We start from the raw sequence: 24,520 nt of genomic DNA on the forward strand, positions 1-24,520 counted from the left end.
CAATAGCTGAATTTAAAGACCTCAGACAACCTAAATATACATTTTCATTACTACTGCTGAAGAGCAAAAAAGCTGGAAGAGTCAACTGTAATTTGAGTGGCCATTACTGCCTCGTTTTCTGTCATGAGATCAGCTATATAATCATGTGTTTAAAATTCAAATGTCTGCCAGTAGCAGTGCTTGTGTAGTAACTGTTTCAGTAAGAACATAGCTTACCTAATTGCTTCTACAATAAATTCTTATACAGACCACTCTATAATTACAGAAACTTATACCACGTAGTACTTCACATTTTTACAAAAGCTTATTTTTTTGCATGTTTCACTCCTGTTTACAGAGAAGACCAATATAAATTATTATCTCTAAGGCTTGAAATTGTTTTGACTACCCATTACAAAATCAGAATAGTCTCTCTTCTCCTATTGGTTATATTTTAGACAAGTGTATTTTCTAAACTAACTAATGTCTTCTTTCAAATATGCATAGACAATTTATACAGATAGCATGTATTAGCTGAAGCAGGAGTTAGGTATGTAATTTTTTGACAAAAACCCAAAACAAAACAGTTTGCTTATGGCAAAGAAAATGAATATAGATCAGTTCTTGTCATACCTTCTAAAACTGTGTTTATAACAATGTGTTGTAGTAGCTTCTTGTAAGCTCTACAACATTTAATGAATAGCATATTCTGACAACAGGTCCATTCGTTATTATCTATTTCACACACAAAAGTTACTTTTTAAAAATCAGATCTTCTTTTACCTTTATTCAAACTAATGTCTTTTTCATAACTCACATCTGCACATCACTAATTGATTTAGTCAGAAGTAACCTAGGCAAATACATATATTGGAAAAGATCCAGAGCCAATGAATCCAGCTATACTATGGTTAGGGGAACAATATGGATTCACACCAAGAAGTTGGTCTATGCAATACTATACAGTAAATATATAATAACACATTTTTGCCCATCTTCTTTTTTTACCTTACAGATCCCAAAAGTTTTGGGTAGGAAGATGACATTTTTGACTTCCTGTACATGAAAGTATATGTTCTTCTCAGAGTTCCCTTTTTACTAGGAATAATTTGGAAAAATGTGGAGATGCTGGAGCATCAGAAATGGTAAATAGGTTAATGATTCACATACCTTTTTGTGTTAGCTGTGTAGTACACTTTCACTGTGATCAAGCAAACCATAATGAGTCAAAAGGAACTTTCCTTTTGAATTTAATAATTGCAGCTGGTTTCGGCTCATACGTTTGATTAAAGACACTTTATATCTTTCATTGTTGTTTTAACGTTTATACAGTGCTTTACATCTTCAGAGCACTCTGCTGACATTACCTTATTAGTTCTTGCAATACTTAGATGCAATTTTCAGTGTGCTTTTATATCACAGTCCCATTTTAATTGCTATTTAAAGCTGCATTAGTTATATTTATAATGGGCCATAAAAAGGAATGTTTAGTAGGAAAGCCACTGTACCAACAATTTGTGTAGTACATTTCTTAAACTATAAAATATTTTGGTGTATATGATACTTCAGATTTAACCCAGTACTGAACTCTGCTAATGAGAGTTTCAGGCCTGTCCTCCCCTAGCGCATCATGATGCAAACTAGCATCAGTAAGAGAATGTCAGTGCTGTTTCTCCACTTGTTTTCATTGTATCCTGGTGAGACTTCTTTTTCTGGACTTGCTGGGTGAAATGGAAAACATTGCAAATACTGTCATTGAGGTTTCATTGCTGAAATTTCACCCACTGAAGACAATGAACAGCACAGGAGCCCCTGCCAGGCACTGGCCCTGTTTTCTCTGAGAGTGCCTCCAGGAGCACATGGTTGTGAGCCCCTGGGAAAGCAGTGTTGCCTGCTTTCATGGAGGTACTCTTGAGGACAGCCCTTTTTCCCCATGAACCCCATATAGTAAATTCTTGATGCCGCAGTTAAGTTTAGTGAGCTCATGCTTTTCTTGTAAGTTTGCTTCTCAACTTCTAAAGTGTCAACCAAAATTTCAGTCATTAGTTATTTGAACTTTTAGCTGTTATTGCTTTTTCTTTACATTTCTTTGCCTGTTATATAAACACAACCCAGAAAACATTGCAAGTTTCTTTAAATGTCTATTGCTAATAAATAATTCTTGCTAATCACAAAATTAGATTTGTAGATTCTTGTATTGCTGAAACCTACATATAATTCAAATACATCATCCAGACTGCATAGCAGCTTAGACCTGTCCCACCTATTTGATGTCTCTGAACAACAAATGAAATGCAGTTGTCAGAAAATGGTGTTAAGTGTTCTACAGGATTTAATGCTAGCTTGCAATGAAAACACTTTCTCATTGTTGGTGACTATATAAATATGAATTCACAATTAAGCTTGATTTCATAAGTACTGATCATTTACAGCCACTATAGTGAGAAATTGCTCAGGGCTCCTGAAATTTAAGTCAACTGAATTACATAACCTCCCTTAGAGCTGCATGGTGTACATTGGCACCTCTTGGCAATCCTTGCCTGTAGTTACAGGACAGCCACTCCTTTCTGTCACCTAGTAACTTTTTAATAGTCAACATCAACTCAGAGTTTCTGAGCTAGAGCTTGGTTTGTCAGTGTGTGTGGAATACAGTACTTTTTTAAACGCTGTTTAGGCTACAAATATTAAACAGTGTAGTAGTCTGAACTAAGGACAACATCTTGTGGAAGTGTTTGAGCAGAAAAAAAATTGTAGTAGCATATTCTGAACATAAAACGGAAATGGCTGAAGGTAAGATTACACCTGCAGGCAAATCAGGCCAGCTCCTGGAAAAAATCTGGCACCTAAACTTGCTAGCAAGAGATGTGCTTCTGAAAAGTGATCTGGATAATGAAGGTATAGCGGAGTATGTGCTTAGACTGATTTCTTTAACAAAAGAGCTGAGCAGATCTCTCAGCCAGCAGCTGGAGAACGTTACTGAAAGTATTCAAGACACTTGCCACTTGCTGAGGGCTCTCCATGACAAACACAAGGAATTGACTGCAAGTCCAGGCAAGTATGGAGGGACTTACCTGTAAAAAGAATGGACTGGGTATATTGGATGCTAAGTTCTACTGTGTGATGATGCTGGGGGACCTTTTAATTTGTTACTATTTCAATATTTGGTCATTTATGAGACCAAATGAATTCATGTTTCAGCAGTTTTATCAGAGTGTTTTCAAGTCCATTACATAAGATTCAACATGAGCCTTGTAATTCTCATTATGTGAAGGAAAAAAAAAATATAAATAAAGTTAACTAAACAGAATTGTTTCAAAGTTTTATGTATATTATACTTTGGTGTGTTTATCTTGGCCAGACGCCAGATGTCCACCCAGCAACTTACTCCCCCACCTCAACAGGACAGTGGGAGAAAATAAGATGGAAAACCTCATGGGTCAATATAAAGACAGGGAAATCACTTACTGCCATGGGCAAAATGGCCTGCGCTCTAGGGAGAAAATTAATTTAATTTATTGCAAATTGAAATAGATTTGGATAGTGAGAAACAAAGGCAAAAAATTAAAACACCACCTTTCCCTCACCCCTCCTTTTTTCCAGGCTCAACTTCAAGTCTTCATTCCCAACTCCTCTACCTCCTCCTAGGCTGGAGGAGCGCATGGGGACAGGGAATGGGGGTAGCAGGCAGTCCATAACAGTTCCCCTCTGCCACTCCTTCCTCCTCGTATTTTTCCCTGCTGCAGCATGGGTCCTTCCCATGGCCCACAGTTCCTGTCAGGAAAACCTGGGATTTCCACAGACTGCAGTTCCTTCAGGGAACATCTACCTGCTCCAGCGTGGGTCCTCCACAGGCTGCAGAGTGGATATCTGCTCCAGTCTGGTCCCCCATGGGCTGCAAGGGAATCTCCACTCCATGCCTAGAGCACCTCCCCTTCCTTCTGCTCTGGCCTTGCTGTTCACAGGGTTGTTTCTCACACTTTTTTCCTCACTCTTCACTGATCTCTTGTGTCTTGCCCTTTCTTAAATATGTTTCCACAAAGGCAGCACCAGCTGCGTTGACAGGCTTAGCTCAGTCCTGCCATGGGTCCGTTGTGGAATCGGCTGTGTCGAGCACAGAGCAGTCCCGGCCTCTCCTCACAGAGGTCTTTCCTCACAGAGGCCGCCCCTGCAGCCCCCTGCTGCCAGCACCTCACCAAGTAAACCCAATATATATAGTCTACAGTCCTCTACAAGTAACAACATAGTTAAAAAGATGACGATAAAAATAAGAAAGACTTCTGCCATCATAGTGCTCAGGTAAACACATGGAATTCAATTTCTTGCATTTATAATAATGATGCGGATATAATAACAGTGTCATTTATTGTGAGGACCAAATCCAGATTTTATTCCTGGAAAAATGCAGGATCATTTTGTGATGAATGAAACAAACTCTCTTTCCTCAGAAACACCATCTTAACAAACATTCATCAAAGTAGAAAACAAAACTATCATTTCTGCATTTAATAATGGTCTAACAGTGTGATGCATAACAGAGAAAGAGAGAGACTCCAGGCAGAAATCTTTAGCTATGCCTGCTTTTATGAGTCTTTGTTCTACAGGTTTATAAAGTGTCCTCGATAATAAAAGAACATTTTGTAAAAAAAAGGACCTGCTTCCAGGCTCCAAGATGAAGATAACTTTGCCCTGTTAGCCTCATGGCCTATGTGATTTTTTTTTATTTTTTTTTTTTTTAGATTTCTAAGAACTCAGTATCATTCTCCTTCCAAAAAGCTACTTTTCCTCATCTGACACTTTCCCATAAAACAGTCAGCAAAAAGGTTTGAAGACAGTTACATATAAGCTGCCACTGTATTCTAAAGCCATGTTATCAAACATCAGAAAAAGCACAGAAAGCAGTGTTAGAAAAGCGATGGTGGTGGTGGGTAACACAAAAGAAGGCTTATTTCGAGGTTACCTTGTAACAGAATGCAAAAAGTGTCTTTTCATGCAACACAGTTGGGTAGTGTAAAGTTACAAGGCTGTGTCTTTGCTTGTCTTTAGGCACTGCCATATTAGAAAAGTCCAATTCACAGTGTAGGAAAATGCCATTGTTTTGAATAACCCTGTTATCTTTATATTTGATTTTAGGGAAGTTTAAAGAGCTGTATGATTTGTTTTGGTTTGTTTTGTTTTGTTTATAGAATGCAGAATTCAGGGAAGAAACAGGTTAATTTTGGCTGTTTTGCCGAAGCTTGAACATTGCCTCACAGTGAGACTGGGAAGTGGTCTTTTACAATCTCTTATGCAAACGAAGCTGTGTTGTTTCCAATCCTTTTGTTTTATTTCTCAGCCCTGTTAAACTATTTGGAAGTTCTTCTTCAGTATTGCAAAAGTGCCCCTGGAAAAACATCAGTATCTTAGAACAAACTTTTTTTTCTTTGAACTACCAGTGGAAAAAAAAACTATTAAAAATGTGTTTGCTGCTTTTTTTTTTTTTTTTTTTTTTTCCCAAATGTAGTCAAAATCGATTAACAAGTCATTTGGGAACTGAGAAAGCATTGCAAAGGAATAATTTTTAGACTGAGTTCAACAAGAAAAAAACTTTGAACAGTATACTCTTTGTAGGTTTAAATTAATTAGATGCAAATAGAGATGAAAGTGAAAGGCCTGTCTAGATCATGTAACATCACACATTGATGTGTGATGGCATTCTTACTCAATAAAATTACTTTTCAAGTTGAAAACCTTGAGATATTGATTTACCTCATATGAGGTTATTGAAAAAAGTGAAGGTAAGCCAGTGGTTTCCCATAAGACTTGTATCAGCCCTTTCTATTGTCCTTCCCTTGTGTGTCTCTGTCCATTACAAGTGGAGCGCACACCATAGTGTGTTTCATTCTGTACAATTTTCTTATTTGACTTTAATTAGATTTAACCTGCAAAACAAAGCTTTCCAGGATCTCATGCAGCAAATAGAAAACAGCAAGAAATTTTCCGAGAGGTTTGCAATATACCTAACTAATGAAGACACAGTTCCAGTTATAGAGACTGACAGCATAAGGTGAGGGGAGAGCTGAAAGTAGTACATCTGAAATCTTTGGAGAGAATATCTGGAAGGATTTCTAAGAAAAGGTGGAAGATAAGAAAAATGAGGGATCATAAATAGGTTAAAGATAAAATCTTACATGAATGGCACATAGCGATTTTGTGCTTTTTGTGCATCCTTCTTCACCAAGTGTTTTTAGTTAGATGCAAGAGCAACCTCCACCATTCCTATAACTGGATGCTACAAACTGCTGAACTTCAGTATTGTATATGTGCTGGTGTTTTTGTGTTATCCTCTATTCTTCATAGCAAAAATCCAAAGCTCCTAAACATGTTTAATAGTAAGCCCATATATAACAGCTTTATTAGAGACCCATGCGTTAGAATCATGCAGGATTCAGTTTTAGGAAATACATATAATTAATGTTTAGTTTTAAAGCTCTTCCCAAATTGATTTGACTATTATTTACCAATTCTATGCTTTAGATTGATTGTCATTAAGAGTTTAGCTAGCGTCTGATCATTAGAAAGGTGTTCTTCAGAGTTGCCACAGTAGTACTTTGACAAATACACAGTTTTACTTGGACAAGTACACGGATGTACTTGTCTGTATTCAATTCTTCAGAAATTAATTCAAATTGAATAGCAATAAATGCAAAAATATTCAATGGAATCCAGGAAATACATTGTGCTTCATGTATTGAATGGCACTATGGAATTAGGTGGAATTCATTAGGTATGCGTATAAGAGTTTTCACATTTTTGGCTAGGTTTCATAGCAAAATTCAATTGGTTACCTATTTTTTTTTCCTCAGAGTACAATGGAATTATAGATTGTCTGCAGAAAGTGAAGGATTATTTGATAAATACAGTTGCACACCTTCAAGAGGCAGAAAATAAACTTTATGCTGCTAGCCGTAGACAAGATGATGATTCTCAGATCCAGACTTCTCAAAATGCTTCTAGAGATACAGATGGGTGTTGTTCTGAAGGAGAAGCAACAGAGTCTGTGCAAGCATCTTTTAGTCCCAGCCAGCAATCCCAAAGAACTCCTTCCTTGAACAAGACAGAAAATCAGAATGTTAATCAAATTCAGCCAAGTGAAACTAAAACTGTGGAAAAAGACATCATTGCATCATTAGCTGAAAACGTATCTGCTCAAGAACAGGACGTTAGTGGAGAACCTCCAATGAAAAAGGAAGATGGTGAACACAGACTACTGACAAACTCTGTTACAGAGAAAAAAGATTGCAATGGAAAGGATAAACCTCACAAAGGTAGCTCTGTTACTGAAAAGTCTCCAGAACTGGCTTTTCAAGATGCTTTTATGACCAGCGAGGAAGGCATTCTATCTGGGACATTAAAAGACATTTATGACAGAACTGTCACGAATCTTTTTGAACAGGAAAAAAAGGTAGTAGTCAAACAATCTTCAAAAGGGGTAGAAAGTGAAGAATATAGACTGACAGAGCAAATGGAAGACAGTAAAATGGAAATAAAACATGAGATTTGTAGGAATGACCTAATTACCTCCACGTCTTCAGCACAAACATGTGGTCTTACTGCTGTGAATCCCTCTATGAATGATTCAAAAGAAGTACAAAAATCTAGGCACTGGATGAACAAAGAGTAAGCATGTATTTTCTTTTTAGGAACAGATGTACATAAATATTGTTTATTAGCACACATATAAACATCTGTGGGCCCAGAATCTCAATATGCATGTATTGAACAGCTACTGGTCATGCACATAATACCAGTTTACAATTTAAGCATGCTCAATGAAGATCTTCCATTTGGTCTAAAGTAAACTGTAACTTTCTATTTCATTGCATGGATTGTTTTTTTATGCCAGAGAGGGACTGAGTCACAGCCAGTAAAGTCAATGATTCCCAAATTGTTGAAATCGGTAGGAAAGGACCCCAATTAGTCAGTTTTATGATAGTTTGTAAGCTGTTCTGAAACAAGCTAAACAAAAATTTTCATGATTTTCCCATCTATTCATAAACACATATTTTTATGAATTATCTGCTTATGCTACAATGTAGCACATCATTATAATAAAGTATTTAATTAAAAATACAAGACACCACCCCACCCAAAATACAAAGAATAATATTTTATATTCTTTTTCTCCAGATATCTAGTGGAAGACAGTGGTAAGAATAAACAGGAAGTAGCTTGTTTCATTAAAGCCCCTGCAACTGCTCTGGAGAATCTGAAGTGTAAGATAGTCAATGACACTAGTTCCTTGGTGGTGGATGATTCTGAGGAGCTGGTCAGCAATGTCATCAGTATTGAATGCTTTGATTATGAGAAAATAATCCCTTTCCCTATCAACATTGCAATCCCATTTACTTCATGCTTCAGAGGAAATTATCGGGAGATTATGGTGAAGGTGACTGATGTGAACTTTCAATCAAACTACTTAACTCCTGTTTCTTTGGAGGGATACCAAGGAAACCGTAAGGTTGGTAACCTCTCATCTAAGCATTGTAAAAACATTGTTCCAGGTTCCCAGTTAAGCCTCTGTGGAGTTATACAAGTAAACTTGTCATTATTAAGCCGTATTGCCCACTACGTGGGGTTAAATTGAACTTTTCTTCCTACTTTCGCAAGAACTAATTCTATTTAAAACCTAGTATTTAACAAGGTCCTTTTTTTCACTCATAATGTTATGGCAAGTGGTTGATCCCACAGTACTAATGACTGAGTAATGGTTCATGATTTTTGTAAATAAGTGTAATACATTGCATTATTTGATAAAAGTAAAAAGGGGAATTTTTTTTACATTCAGATCACAGAGAAGTAACACAATTCTGTATGCATGAGTCCAAACTCCATCTCAGAGAAAGACAGGATGGTTCTTTTTTTATAACTGCAAAAGAATTGCATTAGTCCAGATTCATCACCTAGTTTATGAGCTTATTTCATTTCACCTGAATCATACACTGGAATATTTGTGACATCACACGACGACTAGAGGTCACCAGATAACTGAGCATCCAGGTGGCAATAATATTCCATTTATTTTCATTTCACACCTTGCTCTATAAATAATATTGCCTTCTCACAATGTTAATACGCTGCAGAATACAGTTTCCTTTCCCTCTGATGTACTCTAACCCCACATTCTCTTTATGCAGGAAACCCTTGCGGAAGTGAAAATTTATCAGCTAGGTGTTTTTTCTGTGTTGTCATGCTTAAAGAAAGAAACATTTACTGTTCCAAAAGTAGGACTCTCACAAAAGCTGAGCGTGGATTCTAGAATCTCTTTCTGTTACCCTCCAGAAACATTCAGTTCTCCAGCACCCATGCAGTTAAAGGTGAGCTTGAAATTACCCTTGAAATACCATAAGTCTGTTCTCTGATCAGTTCTGAAGCAAGGATGCCAATAATGTTAAAGGGCAACATGTTCCATTATTAGAAAAAGTGAAAAGTGGTTGCAATTCTACATCCTGTATATACCCCAAATGGTTTCCTGTCAACTTTCTTAAAGCTACATAGCATTGTCAGCAGTCAACATGATATCTCTACCTAAAAAGAAGAACCATCTACCTTTGTTTGATATACTTCAGTAAATACAGTTGCTTTCAACAATGACATAAGCATCAACTCCAAACTTCAACTGCTTCGCCCAGTGTTTAAGATAAGGGAACAATTTTTCTCACCTGACCTTCATCATTTGTACCAGGCAGTCCAACAGAAGGTTTTGTAACCTCTTAGGCTGAGAATAATCTCAAAATTTGCTTCAGTTATACTGTGTTTCTCCCTTCCCCCATAAAAACATTGATTCTGAGGTACAGAGAAGCTAAAATTAACAGCGAAAAAAATACAGATTTGAAAAATTTTAGAAACTTATCAAAGTTTGAGGGAACTCAGGAGTTTCAAAACTTGAACTCAAAGCAGGAACAAAACAATCAAAATATTTTAGTCAGCAAAGGTTCCCATTTTTTATGACTTCCAAGCACTTGGTTGTGCATTGTATGACATGCTGATTGGGTTGTTCCTGGGTTATAGAGAGAAGCCTAAAGGTTCTGTGATAGTCCAAGCCAATTCCAAAAGATAAATCAATTTGTAAAAAAACCAGGCATGTAAGAGAAGATTTATTAGTTTGCAAATTAACTTTACAGTTGCTTTCCATATTTAGGTTCAGCCAATTGAACCATCATTGGTCTCCACATTGAAAGCAAGACACGATATGTACCACTCAGTGGTATCTACTAGTGCACTGGTTTATGTCCAGCATCCTTCAGCCCAACCATTTAACAGCTCAGTCACTGTTACTCTACCCTGTCCTCGAAACCCAGAAAAAAAAAGGCAAGCAGATGAGACAGAACATGTGAGAGCCATTAGTGCTACAGTAAAGAGGGTTGCTACAGCATACCATCCTCGGTAAGAACAACTTCACTACAAATTCACCATTTTCAAAACATCAAAATGAATTCATTTTAACAGTTGCTGATGAATAGTTTTTTGTATTAAAAATATGTTAGTTCCTTAATACAGTCTAATATACTTAGAGAATAACCACATCTCAAAGATTCTGTGATCATTATTTTACCAGTTGGTGGTTTGGCTACCCTGGCCTTTGAATTTTCTGCTCTCTACTTTTACACATTCCAATGGCTACCTGAGTCAAAATTTATGACACAACGGTTTAGAGTAGGTCAGTTTTGTGGTAACTGCCACACTAGATAAAGGCCCAGATTTTTCTAAAGCACTCACTACAAAATTTCTAAAATTAGACCTTTTGTAATGTCTTTAAAAAAAGCATTAAAACATGGGGACTCCTAAAAAAAAATCTCTAAATTTCAGTTGTTCAATAAAATTTATCCATCATGCACAGGAGGATATGGATAAAACTTCTTGGTGGAAAAAAAAGCCAAAGCTGACCTCATCTATTTTGACAGTCAGCAAAATAAATGGTGCTTTTACTATCTCATGCAGGAAAAAAATCAGTCAGAACTTACCATTTGATTGTTGTCCTTCCAGTTCTGCTACGGTGGGCAACTCCAGGTTCAGAAAGGCTTACTGGGATTTCTTGGTAGGGACTGGCTTGGGACAAGAGTGAGCTTTGAAGTACTTCTACTTTAGGTCATTAAACACCTAGCTTATTCCTACTGTGCTAAACATTGTCTTTTTCAAAATTCGTGTACTCTGGAATATAGTTCCAAAACACATGTAGTCATCCAGGAAAGCGGAAGGGAAAGCAGGGCAATAAACACAAGGTTACTCTTTCTGCAGGATCTATTTTTCATTTTATTTTTTCCTGTAATTCTTTGGCTTTCCAGGGCTGTGAGTGCTTCTGTGAGAAAAAATGGGGAGAATCTCAGTGATACTTTGAAATTATTAGGTCACAGAAACAAAGAAGAGGGTTGGAGGGTGTTTGATGATGTTATTATCCAGAATGCACGGAATGGGCTTGTATCATTTGAACTAAATGAGCATTTAGAAAGGTAATGTATGAATAATTTAATAAAATTTTATTTACTCAAATATTTACTTCCAAGTATATGGATCAATGGAAATTAGTAGAGTTAAGAAATCATCCACTATTAATTATTATCTTGCCAGCATCTCTTTCTTCCACTTTGCAGTATAAGATAATTTAGATTTGTTATTCATAATTAGAGAAAATATAAATTTGTTTAAATATTTTTTCATCTATAGACTGTACACAATGTAATATATACAAAACTTGAAACAGGAAATGCAGATATTAATCTTAATTTGGAAATGTGATTTAGCTCTCTAACTACAAAACTATAATTTTTTTTTAATTTCTTATTAGGAAATATTCTCTTACTTTCATCTAAAATTCATATGTATTTGAATTCATAGACACAGAGTCAATATACTCTACACTACAGAAGCAGGCAAATTTCCACCCTTTCGTGTGTTGGACACAAGAATGAAAAGGAGGTAGCAAAAGGTCCATTGGAGACTGAGCCCTATATTATTTTGCATAATAAATTGTTAGCAGTTGATAAAATGATTTAAGATAGAGCTATTTATTTTCTTGCCTTTTTTTTTAATACAGCTTCGTGGTCATTCGCTTTTCATTCCTCTTGGAAAATACACATCTTCTCATCTTTGCTCAGGCTCTGGAAGAAGCTGTTTGTAGCACAATGGCTAATGTGATACTGTATCGGAAAAGAGAGAACCCATATAAAATAGTAGTTCTGCTATCTGCATCCAAAGAATTGACCTGCAAACTTCAGAATCTCCATGAGGAGGGCTACTTTGGTCCCCCAGAACCTACGCAGCAATTCCCGTTAAGAGAAGGAGAGCAGATTCATTTCAGATTTAGAGGCAATATTTTTGCTTCAGGTAAGGTAATTAATTCATGCATATGGATGAACATTATCAGTCACCTCAACTATTCAGAAATACTGTATGTGAACATTAGTAGATTGTGGTTAGTCACAGTACATTTAGTTATTTCAGTGTTTTATTTCTTGTAAATGGTAAGCGCATGGAACTACATGGGAAACTGCTCCAACTGAAAAATAAAATATACTAGTTGAACAAGATCCTGAGCAACCTGCTCTAGGTGACCGTGCTTTGAGAAGGGAGTTGGACAAGAAGATCTTCAGAGATCTCTTCCAACCTCTGCCATTCCGTAAAACCTGGTCCCTCAGAAACAGCTGGTATGTTAACTTTTATTTCAAAAGGGCAGGATTCCATCAATGGCTTTTTAATGTAAAGAACATTTGATAGGAATTAAAGAGATTCCAAACAAAAAGAAACAGTCTGCTTTTATATCAGTTTAAATTCACTTGAAGTGAGTAAGATTAAACACTGAAATCCAGGGCAAAACGTTGCTTTTTGTGAGTTGCCCTATGAGTTGAGATGATGAGAGAGAGTTGTTATGCCATTCCCATTAGCAGCCTCAAAAATTCCATGCGGTGGCTGCCACCATTCAGAGATTTGCTTAAAGGCAAAAGAGATAAGAAGTCTCAGAAAAGTTTTCACCCAAAATTATGTATAGTCTCTTCTGTCAGTTTTGGAAAGGACATATAAATATATATTTGGCCCTCTGAACATTTTGTACATAAACTCTCCTATTGAAAACACTGTTTACCGTAAAGAAAGGATTATTCTTCAAAAAGAGAAATCTCCAGCCCCCAAGGAATGCCTGCTCATATATGCAAAGGATAGTGTTATAGATCTATCAATTAAAATGGAATTACAAATTCTAAAAATGCACCTACCTCTCTGCCTCCATTCATTTTGTTGTTACAGATAGACACATATCCATCCTGAATAATCAGAAAGCACATTCTTCTAGTTCCATTCACAACACCATTTTATTTTTATTTCTCTCTGTGTTATGTACTTTATCCCCTTCCATGTTCCTTACTTTTCAACTTGTAGCACAACCTTCACCACTTATCCTTTATGCTAACAATTCAGGGGCGAAGACAACTAACTATGACATTTCAACTACTGAGGCAGGCTGGCAGGAATGTTTGAACCTCAGATGTTCAATATAAAGTAATAATAATGATAAAGACCAGCTGAATGCTATGTGATTAGTTCTATTTGACTCACCCTAATGACTTATTTTAGATGCCACACATCTAAGTACAGTGTGAAAAAAATTTTTTTTTTTTTTTTATGGACTGCAGAGAATGGAAAAGATTTTGGAAAAGTCTACAGGCTGATTTTTCATTCACAAAGAAAACCCAGGCTAGAGCTCCAAATTAAAGAAGTGGATGAATTTGGTAACCACAGTTCACCTCATTACAAAGGAACAGCAGTGTTTTATAAAATTACCAGAGAGATGATAACCAAGAAATGGGAACAACCCTTGCCATATGGTGACTATCAACACCGGTCTCCACTGTGTAAATTAGCACTAACGTTACCAAAGGTGGGTTTCTCATTTGATAATGTTAGAGATCTCTCCCTTTTCCCCTTACCACATATTTATTAGGCAAAAGGATCTTGGTATGATTTTCGCTTTACATACACACAGGAGTCACTGATGGAGCAGTTCTGATTCATCAGCAATGTACAAACATGCTCAGAATTTCTCTTAGCAGGTGGGAGGCACCTTCATCCAAGCACAAGCATGGAAAAAAATGTTTAGCAGATGTTTTTCACCCATTTGCTCTTCCCAAATAGTATGGCCCTGAAAAATAATTACTTAAGTTTCAGTTATACACTTCTTGTATCCTTGTCCTGGGAGTGCAGAATTGCGAATTGTAGGAGCATTAGATGGTTCATGTAACCTATCTTTCTCCTATCACCTGATTCTCCTATTATGCCTGATAGGCCCCTGCAATACAGCTATGTGGGCAATTATCTCCTTCTCTGGTGAAAACTATTGCTACTTAAATTAATCTTTAATATTCCTGCAATGAAATCTCATTGTAATCTTTTCAAAGAGCCTAGGTATCAGCACCCTATATTGTACAAAATGCTGCTGCTAGACTACTACTACCAAATTTGCATACTTTTTAATGTCAAAATATGTACAGTAACACTTGGTCTAAATCTCTGGTGACATCTCTCTCTTTGAATTTAACCGACTTCATTCTTCCTTAAGCTATCACCTACAAATACGTCTTTTATTTCATAAGCACACCTTTTGATTTCTCTCTAATCTCCATTCTCCCAAGTGAAAATTAAGAACAATTAACTGCAGAAGATTTTAAGAGGAGATCTCTTTTAGTGACAAACTCCATATAAAATGTAAGTTTTCTTTTGAGAATCACATGCTTTCAAGCACTTTGCTTTTCCACAGGGCTAGCATTCCGTGTGCAGTATTCACAGAGAGGGAAATACAAACTCTTGAGATCCAGTGGGATGATTAAAAAAAATATATATAAAAAAAAATCTGTGGCACACGCTAGGCATCAGTTAATTTTCTGCCATCCACTTGCCTAGCCTCCATCCTGTTGTTATTTAATCTTACTGCATAAAAAGAATAAGATTTAAAGGATTGAACTGCATTTGTATTAAACCACAAAGGTAATTATCAAGTGTCTTAGATTTGGGTTGGCATATATGGTCTACTGCTGAACATATTAGTCCTTAAATGTTCTATTCAGACTTTTCAAAACAAATATTTCTGACTACCCCTTTTTTCCTACTAAATTTAAGGCCATGTTTTCTCTTTCCCAGTGTGGCTGAGATCTTGAAGTCTGGTCAGTCTGTATAAGTATGTGAGAATATATAATGTATGTGGGTACACAGGAGCATCCAGGCAGCCTACTCATTTAAACAGAAATAAATGGAGGAACTGTATAACATGATCGTTGCTGGTAAATTAGAAATTAGAAATTAAGTCAAACCTCAGGAATGGTGATAGCCTTTGGGAATATTTTCTCTACAGCTATTTTTTGAGTAGTGCCTCTGCTTTCAACTGAATCAGTTCAAGTACGGAGGACCGAAGTTTGATGCACAAAAAGTCTGCTTAGAGAGAGAGAGTTATTATATCACTTCAGAAAATCAGTGTTGCGGCACCTTGCAAATAATTTTTCTTTTGCTTCTGGTAAATATATTTTAAGAGGTGCATTTCAAAGGAGTCGGAACGTTCATTAAACACAAATATTAGGCCAAAAAAAGCGATCAAAATGCTTGAAAACATTTGCATATTGATAACTTTTTCATTATGTGATTTGTATTTTCTGTCTTACACAGAATGAAATACCTCTCTGTAGAATGAAGAATAGCATCAAAATAACATCTTCCATTATGTTGCAAGTCATCTTAGTACACAAAATATTGTACTTGCTATAGTTGGTGAACCCTCCTACTTTTTTGATCTATCTTCCATCCATTCAGCATAATAATTTAAAATTGATAATGCTTAAAGTCAAGTTTTTTAATAGAGAAGAAGTACTTCTTAATAATTCAGCTAGTTCGGTTATCATCTTTTTGAAGAATTATGAGACATCAATGAAGCTGATTATTTGACTTTAGTGAACAATTAATACAAAATACAATAAATAAATAAATAAAAAAACATACCTTACTATTGATGTATAAATACAAAAGGCAAATGGGAATTTCACCCACACCACTATCTAGTGGTATGTAACATGCATTAACATAAAGTTATAAAGTTGTTCACTCTTTTCCTCTTCATACCTTCTTCCAGCCAAGCAAATCTTGAATTCCATACTGAACAAACTCACAGAAATTTTAAGAACAAAAAATATTCTCTTTTGGCTTATTTCCTGATGATTACTAGTGAAGTCTCAGACAGATCCATGCTAACATATTCATCAGAAACTTTTGAATAATTAAGTGAAAAGTGTGATGACAGTACAAAATATTCATAGTACTGAAGCTCTCTGTGAAGAATCACAGAATATAATGATACTGAGTGACTAGAAAATAAACTAGATAAATTAGATGCCAATAAGTGTTTTGTTGGGGTGGAAGTACATATCTAATTTTATACTGGTAGATTCCAAATTACCTATCGCCACTCAAAAAAGAAATTTTTGGTCATTTTGCTCTCTGTAAACTTCCAGAGCATTCAGCAGCAAATAAAAAGGTAAGCGGAATGTTCCAAATTATTAGAGAACAAAAATGAAATCAAGATTATGCCATATATCTATAAGGCATCCACATCATGACTGCACTCTGCAGTCCTGGTCATAGAGCTCAGAAAGAGGATTCGGAAGAAGAGGACAGAAAGGTGATCAGAAACATGGAGTGATTCCAGGCAGAGAGACAATACATTGATGACAACACTTCTAGGCAGTTTTGATAAAAGTTGAAATACTGTGTACACTTATGAATATTTGGAGAAACTGAAAAAGGAATGATTATATCCCCTTTCACAGGATATAAGAACAATGATATTGGTAAGTCGCAGGTGTAACTAATAACATAAAAGAAAGTACTTTTTACATACAAAAATAATCAAAAGGTGAACTCATTTTCACAGGATATTTGCAGCAGTTAAAAATGTGTTTGAGCTAGAAGAGGAATTGACTGGAAGAGAGACAGAACCATATATTAAACATAATGATCCAGATGCAATTAAATGCCAGAGCAATGAAATGGAAATTCTAATTACTTACCATATCTTATTAAGTGTTCTAAAATTATTAACAGTGATGAAAGCACTGACAGTAAAAATTAATATAAGAACTTTTTCCTGTTTTTACTACCCATGATCTGATCGACAAATTTTAATCAGATATATCTTCACATTTAGGTGGGCTTTCTAATGAATAAAAGAAATAGAAGGAAATAGTTAAAATTGGATGAGAAAACACAGTTATGGAGAAATTTAACGCACTAATTATACAAACAACTACACCAACCATCTGTCAAATGCAACTGCTATTTACCACTTCATTAAAGTACAAGTCTTGTGTTAATGTTCATATAATATGAACCAAGACTGGCACTGTGCATAATTAGTCATATGCTGATGCTATTAATATATATTGCTAGAACTATCTGACTACATTCATATGTGTAGACATGCACTCAAGCAATGATACTTCAATTTTGCTAGTTTCTATCACATGTATACTACCACAGTACAGCAGTTAAGCTGCCACAAATTTCACAAGCTTATTAAAATATAATTCTATTGTTCATATCTGGCCTATTGCTAATGCTGTGTTGTTTATAGTATTGCTTACACCAACACAGCTGCTTACAGAATTCCAGTTGTCACAGTAAGGCTCTCATGTCTTAATTGTGAATTAGTTTAAGTTGTAGCATTGTTGATGGACTTCTCACTTGCTCCCACTATGCTGTGGGAGCCTTTCATGGTTTGGGAATAAAATCCCTGAAATAGCAGTAAACGCAGGGTAAGAACAACAAAGACTATTTACATTTCTACTACTTTGTTGAGTTAATAAATATCTTAAGTTTAGTTTAAACCTGTCAACGGATTCGGTTTAATACATATGAGATCACAAATACTCAGTGTTGCCAGTAACGATAGAAATTTTCTCAACAAAATGAAATGAAGTTTTGGCTTTTTCTTTTTTTTGCCAGATGATAAAGTTAGTAGCATCCACAATGCCTGATTTCGATTGTGACAGAGACAGATGGAATTTTTTTAAGGCAACCATTCTGACTAAATTTTCACTCATTTCTGTAAAATTCCCACCAAAATTTCTCTTGAATTGTGGAGAGAAGACAATAACTATACAGATTATAAGCCATTTTTATATGTATGTGCCTACATTGTCCATTATCTTGCAAATATATTTCTGACAGTGGTCAAAGCAGTGGTTGTTTACTTTGTATGCAACCATTCACACCAGGTTTTGGTTTAAACATGCTACGTTTGTACAGAAGTAAGCTGATCTTCACTAACGGTTCCTATTATGGAGCTTTCATTTCCTCAGCATTAGAAAACACTGGTTGGTCAAACCTGTTTTCAACACAAGTTAAATACAGTGGACTGGGTTCTGATATCAAGTATGTGTGTGCATATCAGTAATATTTCTACTGATTTCAAAGCAGTTGTATTTATGTGAAACTGGGCTAAAGAGTTGAAAAGGTTAATTTCTCCTTTTCTGTCTCTCCTGTTTGATATGCTGGTAGAGTCTAATCATGTCTGAGAGGTCCATTTGACAGAGCGCTTCAGTGTTGCTGGCTGAAATCAGAGTGCTTTGCAAAAAGACATTGTTGTAATGCATACAAGCATTATCAAATTACTATTCTGCTGAAGTTTTATGTCTAATGACTGTCTAACAGCAAAATAGCATGTGATCCTCTGCTTCAGAAAGGCAGTTGCTTAGCTAATTGAAGGGACTTCCAGACTAGAAAACTGCTTTGACCGCTAAGAGTATTTTACTTACGCTGTCAACCAGAACGGTGGGGCCACATGCCAGTGCAGCTGAACCATGGGTGACTTTAGCGCTTCACCACAGATATTTAATCTTTAAAGGCAGATTTAATGTTTTGGATGTAATGCACTGTATATTATTACACTGTTTCTAGACAATACTCATTTTCAATTCTTATCATTTTTACTACTATTTTAACATTAAGTAGCATAAAGTGGTTCAGATTAAAGTCAATGCATGGGTAATTGAGTTCATCTACAATAACTTTGAAAATCTCATACAGACCTTTGAGGTGCTAAATTCTCATTAATGAATGAAAATAAGTTTAAATATAAATGCATAATTAAATGAAGCCAAAGAAAGCTGAGTCTTGGAAGAAAAACAATGCCCCCTTCTGGAAGAGCTTTATATTCCCCTTGTTTTGAGGGCTTTTTTTAGCCATGTTATGCCGTCTTCACACTACGGCATGTTCAGTGACAGAATTGCTGTAGAAGCACGCAAGACGAGGCAGATTCAGACCTTAAGATGCGCACAGCACAGGATGGTTTTGCACTGCCAAGCAGCGCAAACTGTGTGCATCCTGTGCATGCTGAAATCCCCTACCAAGATGACTGAGTACAGGCCTGATGAAAAGCTGTTCAATTCACAGGTGAATAAGTAACAGTTATGATTATATTGACCTTTTGGATGTCTAGCTCAGTACATACGAAACACTCAAAATATTAAACAATATATAAAGTCTGTATTATAAAAGTATTTAAGATAAGTTCAGCAGGGCTCAGTATGCACAGCAGGAAAAGGAGAGTAATTTATCCAGTCAGAGTTTCATGCTCTTAATTCACAAATGGAAAAAAGAAACTCAGTGAATAAAACTGGAGCGAGTCTCACAGGGAAAGCTGTGCATAAACAGCCAGGTAATACAACTGAATGTGTGTGACAAAAGTAACATGGGCACTAAAAGAGGACAATTACAGCTTTTAACAAAAAAAGAGCTGAACTTCACTTGATACAAATTAATCTCTTCTTGTGCTCAGTGTTTATGTAAGTAATTTCTTGTTTTATATGGAGCAGGAAACAACAGTGAAGCCCACAAGACTTTCCTCTTTTTCAGTCACAGGGAAAAAGGGCAAAGTATTTTTTTGTTTCTCTCCAGTGTTCAGAGGAAGAAAGATGAAGAACTCTGTACTTTCTAATGGAAATTCTGATGATTATTAGTGATTTATAATTAAAAGTTGACCCATGTAAAATGAATAACTATAGCTACAAACATAGTATGATTTCTAGACCTTATAATAGCCACTTCCTACCTAGAAACTGTTCTTTTCCTTGAAACAGTATGCTATGCACACAGTTGTAGTAAGAACACAGAGACAGCAAGGCAAAGTTAATGCAGTATTCAAAATTAGAATCCATTTCATGTACGAAAGTTCCATACAGATTTTTCTCTACACCCAGTTTCTATACACCAGTCATGACATAATGCTACTGATCAAACATTTGTAAAATTGCATAAATTATAAACTTTTTAATAAGATGCAATGAAAACACCCATTTGGTGTAAACAGACTTATTTTCATTATTTTAATAGCTGTATACTGATTTTTACCTGCTGATGGTGTTAACTGGTTTTTAATAATGACACAAATCCTCTACGTAGGTAGGGCCAATCTTAAATGCTGATTTACTGCAATCTACCCCTGTATCCTCCACCTCATCCCTTACTCATTTAGTCATTTGTCTTTCCTCAACATATTTTCTTTGATAGCATGAAAAGTTGATCAACCGTCCACGAAGCACAAAAAGAATTTCTTCTGATTCATCAGGTAGGAACACATACATAATATATTAATTTCTATATAAATAATAGTTATATTTTCTATTTACTTTTTTAAATGTCAAGATTTGTTTCAGCTGTAACTGACATTTTAAAATGCCATATTCATGAACCAAAGTAGTTAATGTGTTAAAAGATATTCAAGGGAAAAAAAAAAAAGGATCTGTTTACCGGGAAATGCAAAATCTCTTGTAAGATAATGTTGTGATGGGGTGCTTGAGCAGCATATAATTTTCTGTATCAGGAGATTCAATTTGTACTGAAAAGCTCCAGTATAAGTAATGTATTAGTCATAGGAAATGCCCAAACCCTTTTATTTTATTGCCAGCTTTCCCCATGCAGTTCCAAAAGTTATAGATCATTGCTGAATCTCCTCTTGACTAAATTCACTTCATGCCTCAGTGCAGTTATCAAAAATTACATCAGAAATAAGAAGTGATGATGTTTTCATTAAAGTAAAAAGCAAACCATATTTAGTTGGGGTGTTCACCCATTGAGCCTCCAGCTTTACAAAGCTTTTCAAAAGAAAGGAAGATTTACATAGCAGAAGAATAATGCTCTAATAATTTACTAATTTTTGCCCTTCAGAGGCCCTATGGGACAACTTGCTATATTGGCTTGCAGAAGAGCTTGCAGAAGATAATACATCATTGCTTGCTTTATGCTTACCTGTTCGGCGGAGCATACTTCAGCTTGTTAGGCTGAAGTGCCCTGATAATTTAACACACCAGATCTATGAGCTGCTTTGCTGCTGGAAAAAGACCCTTCCAAGGTCAGCTGATAAACAGCAGCTCCTGTCTCGCTATTTGCAGAAGACTGGCAGAAGTGATCTTTCAGAAGAACTTCGTTTTAAGTGGCAAAATAAAGTGTTCACTTGACAGAATCACTGGTAACTAACAGCCCCATTTCTCTTCTTTGTTGTTGAGAGGTGTGAATATTTCCATGATATCTTTGGATGAACAAGTGACAGGGATACCAGTCAAGGATCAGACTGCTTATTTGTTTGTTACTGTGCAACCTCTTTACTAAAGCAAAGTATAATAACAATGTCCTTGCTTGCTAAAAGTGAACATTTCTCCTGTGGAAAAGTGAGATATTGAAAATATAGGTAGGAAGGATTATAGATTGGTCTGCATAGGTTTCTAAGGACTTTAATTCCTTGCACATACCATACTCAATTGACATAGAATCATATTTCTACACACTTTAAACACCAGGAATTATTCACTATACTTTATCAAAATCTTATGAATCATTCCATGATATATGGATTACTCCACATCCAGTAATAATAGCTACCAGGTTCTTCAGAGGAAAGCATAATAGATCATTATAATGCACAGAGGAAATTTCTTTTTACTTTCAGGGTTGTTAGTAATTAATCCTGACTTTTATATTCTCCATGAATGTGTTTTATCCTTGTGAATGTCAGCAGATTTCGGTGTTACCACATGTGAATATCTAATCTGTTTCCAGAATTTACCAGATTTGTTGCCTCACTTTCATCTGTCATTGTAATGGGTTTTTTTCAGGTTACCATCAAATTTGGAAAAAGGAGTATTGCTTCATATGAGTTTTAAAATGTAGTGCTTTGAAATTTCATTCATTACACTGGGTTCTTGTATTGAAGGTACAGATAATAAAACAGGTGTATTTGTGCCATTCTTCAGCCATGTATTCTCATTTCTAAAAACTCATTTCTTTCCAGAATGCTAAGTAAGACTAACCTAATTTTTAAAAGTTGGAACAATAGCAGGGTTGGACTTTTATAACTGTGTTTCTACTGAAATAATATTCTAATTGACAGTCTTCTGTTAGTTGCTGGTATATTGCAATCCACCTCAGAAAACACACCACAGATTTCTCTAAAAGCTGAACTTCGACGTTTCTGTTAAAGGCTCAATGTAGCTGGCAAGTGCCAGTGAATCATACAATTCTGGGAGAAACCTGACTGCTTGGTATTTACATGTACAAATATCAATATATGACTACACAGGCTGTTACGTCTGTGAAGTTTCTCTACTGCTTTAGCAATGTGCAATAGATGCAGCTCTTTCTTCAAGTCCACCTATGCATAATTATTTTTCAGTTACTGTTATTCTTCTGGATTCAATACACCAATTCTTTTCCTCTTTCAACCTCCCCCCCCCCAATTAATAATATAATATAATCTTTAAATATTAATCTAAACATAAAAGTTATTAATCTAAACTTTAGTAATATTTCGACTATTTAGAATCCCTGTATGTCTTGCTGACAAATCTAAATTGTGATACACATTGCCAGTCTGGATATTTTATTTTCAGAGGTCATATATTTGGAACATTTCCAAATCACTACTATAAAAGAGAAAATTGCATTGCAAAAGAAAAGATAAATAGGAATATTATTAATTAGTTTAATTCATCTATTCAGTAATGTCTCATCCTGTAGGATTATCAGTTTTTAATTGTAAAACAGAATATATGAGGAACTTAACCCCTTCACTGTGACATAGCCATCCTTTCCTTTTTTAATTTTTTCTATAAATAAAGATGTTTGTAAAATGTAAACTGGCTTCTTATTAGCTGAAAACATTATCACACCTTTCTCAGTGCCCTAACACATGTTGTCATCAGATCTTTTGTCTTCAGTGCCTTCTCTTTAGGAATGAATATTCTGCTGCAGGCTCAGCAGATACTGTCAGAATGTAAGTATATTATGGTCATGCTTAAATGTATGATCGTACTACAAATAATACTGGAAATATTGCAACAAATTGGACTTCATTTTTCCTTCTAAATTAGTATTTTAATACAACTACCAACATTCTGCCGCAAGATGGCCTCTGTGTCTAAGAAAAACATAATGCCTGTGTTTCACATGCTGAAAAACATGTGACTAAAACACTGCTAAAAACTAAAAGCCATCTATAAAGACCTGGATACTCCATTGTACAGTATCATTAACATTAGTGCAAATCAGCAAGAATTGTGGGCATTTGAGTAGCATCTATACAACGGGAATAACTGCATTCAGCCTCCTCTTCCTAGGAATTTGAGATTATTTTTTACATTAACTGAATGGTAATATTATATTAAATTTGATCATGTTAAAAGCTCATTTTTATTAGTGGCAAACTCTAATTAAGTGACTAAACAAACCATATATTTTATTAAAGAGTGAGAAAAACCTCATAATGTAGATTAAAAAAAAATAACAATTTTTAATGTAACAATTCATGTTCTTCTTCTCTAAGGAGGTAACCATTAGGCCCACTAGTTATTTTTCTCTTCTTGCAGTAAAACTCACAGTCTAAAACAGTAACTAGTCCTGCTGTGGCCCAGCAAAGCTGAGCTGGCTGGTGATGTGCTTTTCCGCTGTTCTTCTGCCTCCTCATCTCTGCCACCAGTTCTGCCTTGTGCTGGGGCTTTCCCTGTTAGCTGTTCTTGGTAACCTTCATAGCTTTTGTTCCCCCTTTTTTGTTATTGCAGCTCCTGGGAAAGCATGGGTAGCATTGAGCACACACTTTCTCAGCTCACAAAAACATTTTAACAGAAAAGCATATTTAAAATACACATTTTAACAAAAATTGATATAAACAAGTTGTGCAAAGAAAACATGCTTATGCCTGTCCACTTTGTTTCCTTTGCTCTACCAGGTGTCCACAGAAGAACCCTCCTTCTCTTGGTCTCCCTGACCCCAGGGACTCCTGGCAGGAGGAGGGAATATGGCAGCTTTCCTTTCATGCTAGGTCTCAAGCAACAGGTTTATATACAGATACATGTATATATTTTTTTAAAATTCCAATTTTTTTGTCACAAAAGAGATTCTTCCCCCTCTAAAGTTCATAGTCTGTAAACAAAACCTCCAAACAAAACAGGTTTCAGACCAAAATGTGGCATTCTGTGCAACAGAA

General features: G+C 35.7%; 1 protein-coding gene across 1 annotated transcript; it reads left to right on the forward strand.

The window, feature by feature from the left end:
• The first annotated feature begins 2,759 nt into the window (after positions 1-2,759).
• On the forward strand, positions 2,760-21,500 carry DTHD1 (death domain containing 1). The gene is made up of 10 exons (XM_087737380.1): positions 2,760-3,030; positions 6,822-7,635; positions 8,146-8,476; positions 9,153-9,332; positions 10,157-10,401; positions 11,301-11,465; positions 12,050-12,339; positions 13,641-13,885; positions 20,554-20,611; positions 21,211-21,500. The coding sequence occupies exons 1-10, from the start codon at positions 2,760-2,762 to the stop codon at positions 21,498-21,500; spliced, it is 2,889 nt and encodes a 962-aa protein (XP_087593506.1).
• Positions 21,501-24,520: the final 3,020 nt, after the last annotated feature.

Source organism: Nipponia nippon, unplaced genomic scaffold (assembly GCF_047370975.1).
Source record: "Nipponia nippon isolate SJK-2023a ecotype South Korea unplaced genomic scaffold, ASM4737097v1 scaffold_6, whole genome shotgun sequence".
Classification (NCBI taxonomy): domain Eukaryota; kingdom Metazoa; phylum Chordata; class Aves; order Pelecaniformes; family Threskiornithidae; genus Nipponia; species Nipponia nippon.

Excerpts from the sequence above, each read along its gene's own strand:
- DTHD1 (XM_087737380.1), top strand. The coding sequence starts at position 2,760 with ATGGCTGAAGGTAAGATTACACCTGCAGGCAAATCAGGCCAGCTCCTG. Across the intron at positions 7,636-8,145 it reads AGGCACTGGATGAACAAAGA|ATATCTAGTGGAAGACAGTG; the intron begins GTAAGCATGTAT and ends CTTTTTCTCCAG. Across the intron at positions 9,333-10,156 it reads CAGCACCCATGCAGTTAAAG|GTTCAGCCAATTGAACCATC; the intron begins GTGAGCTTGAAA and ends TTCCATATTTAG.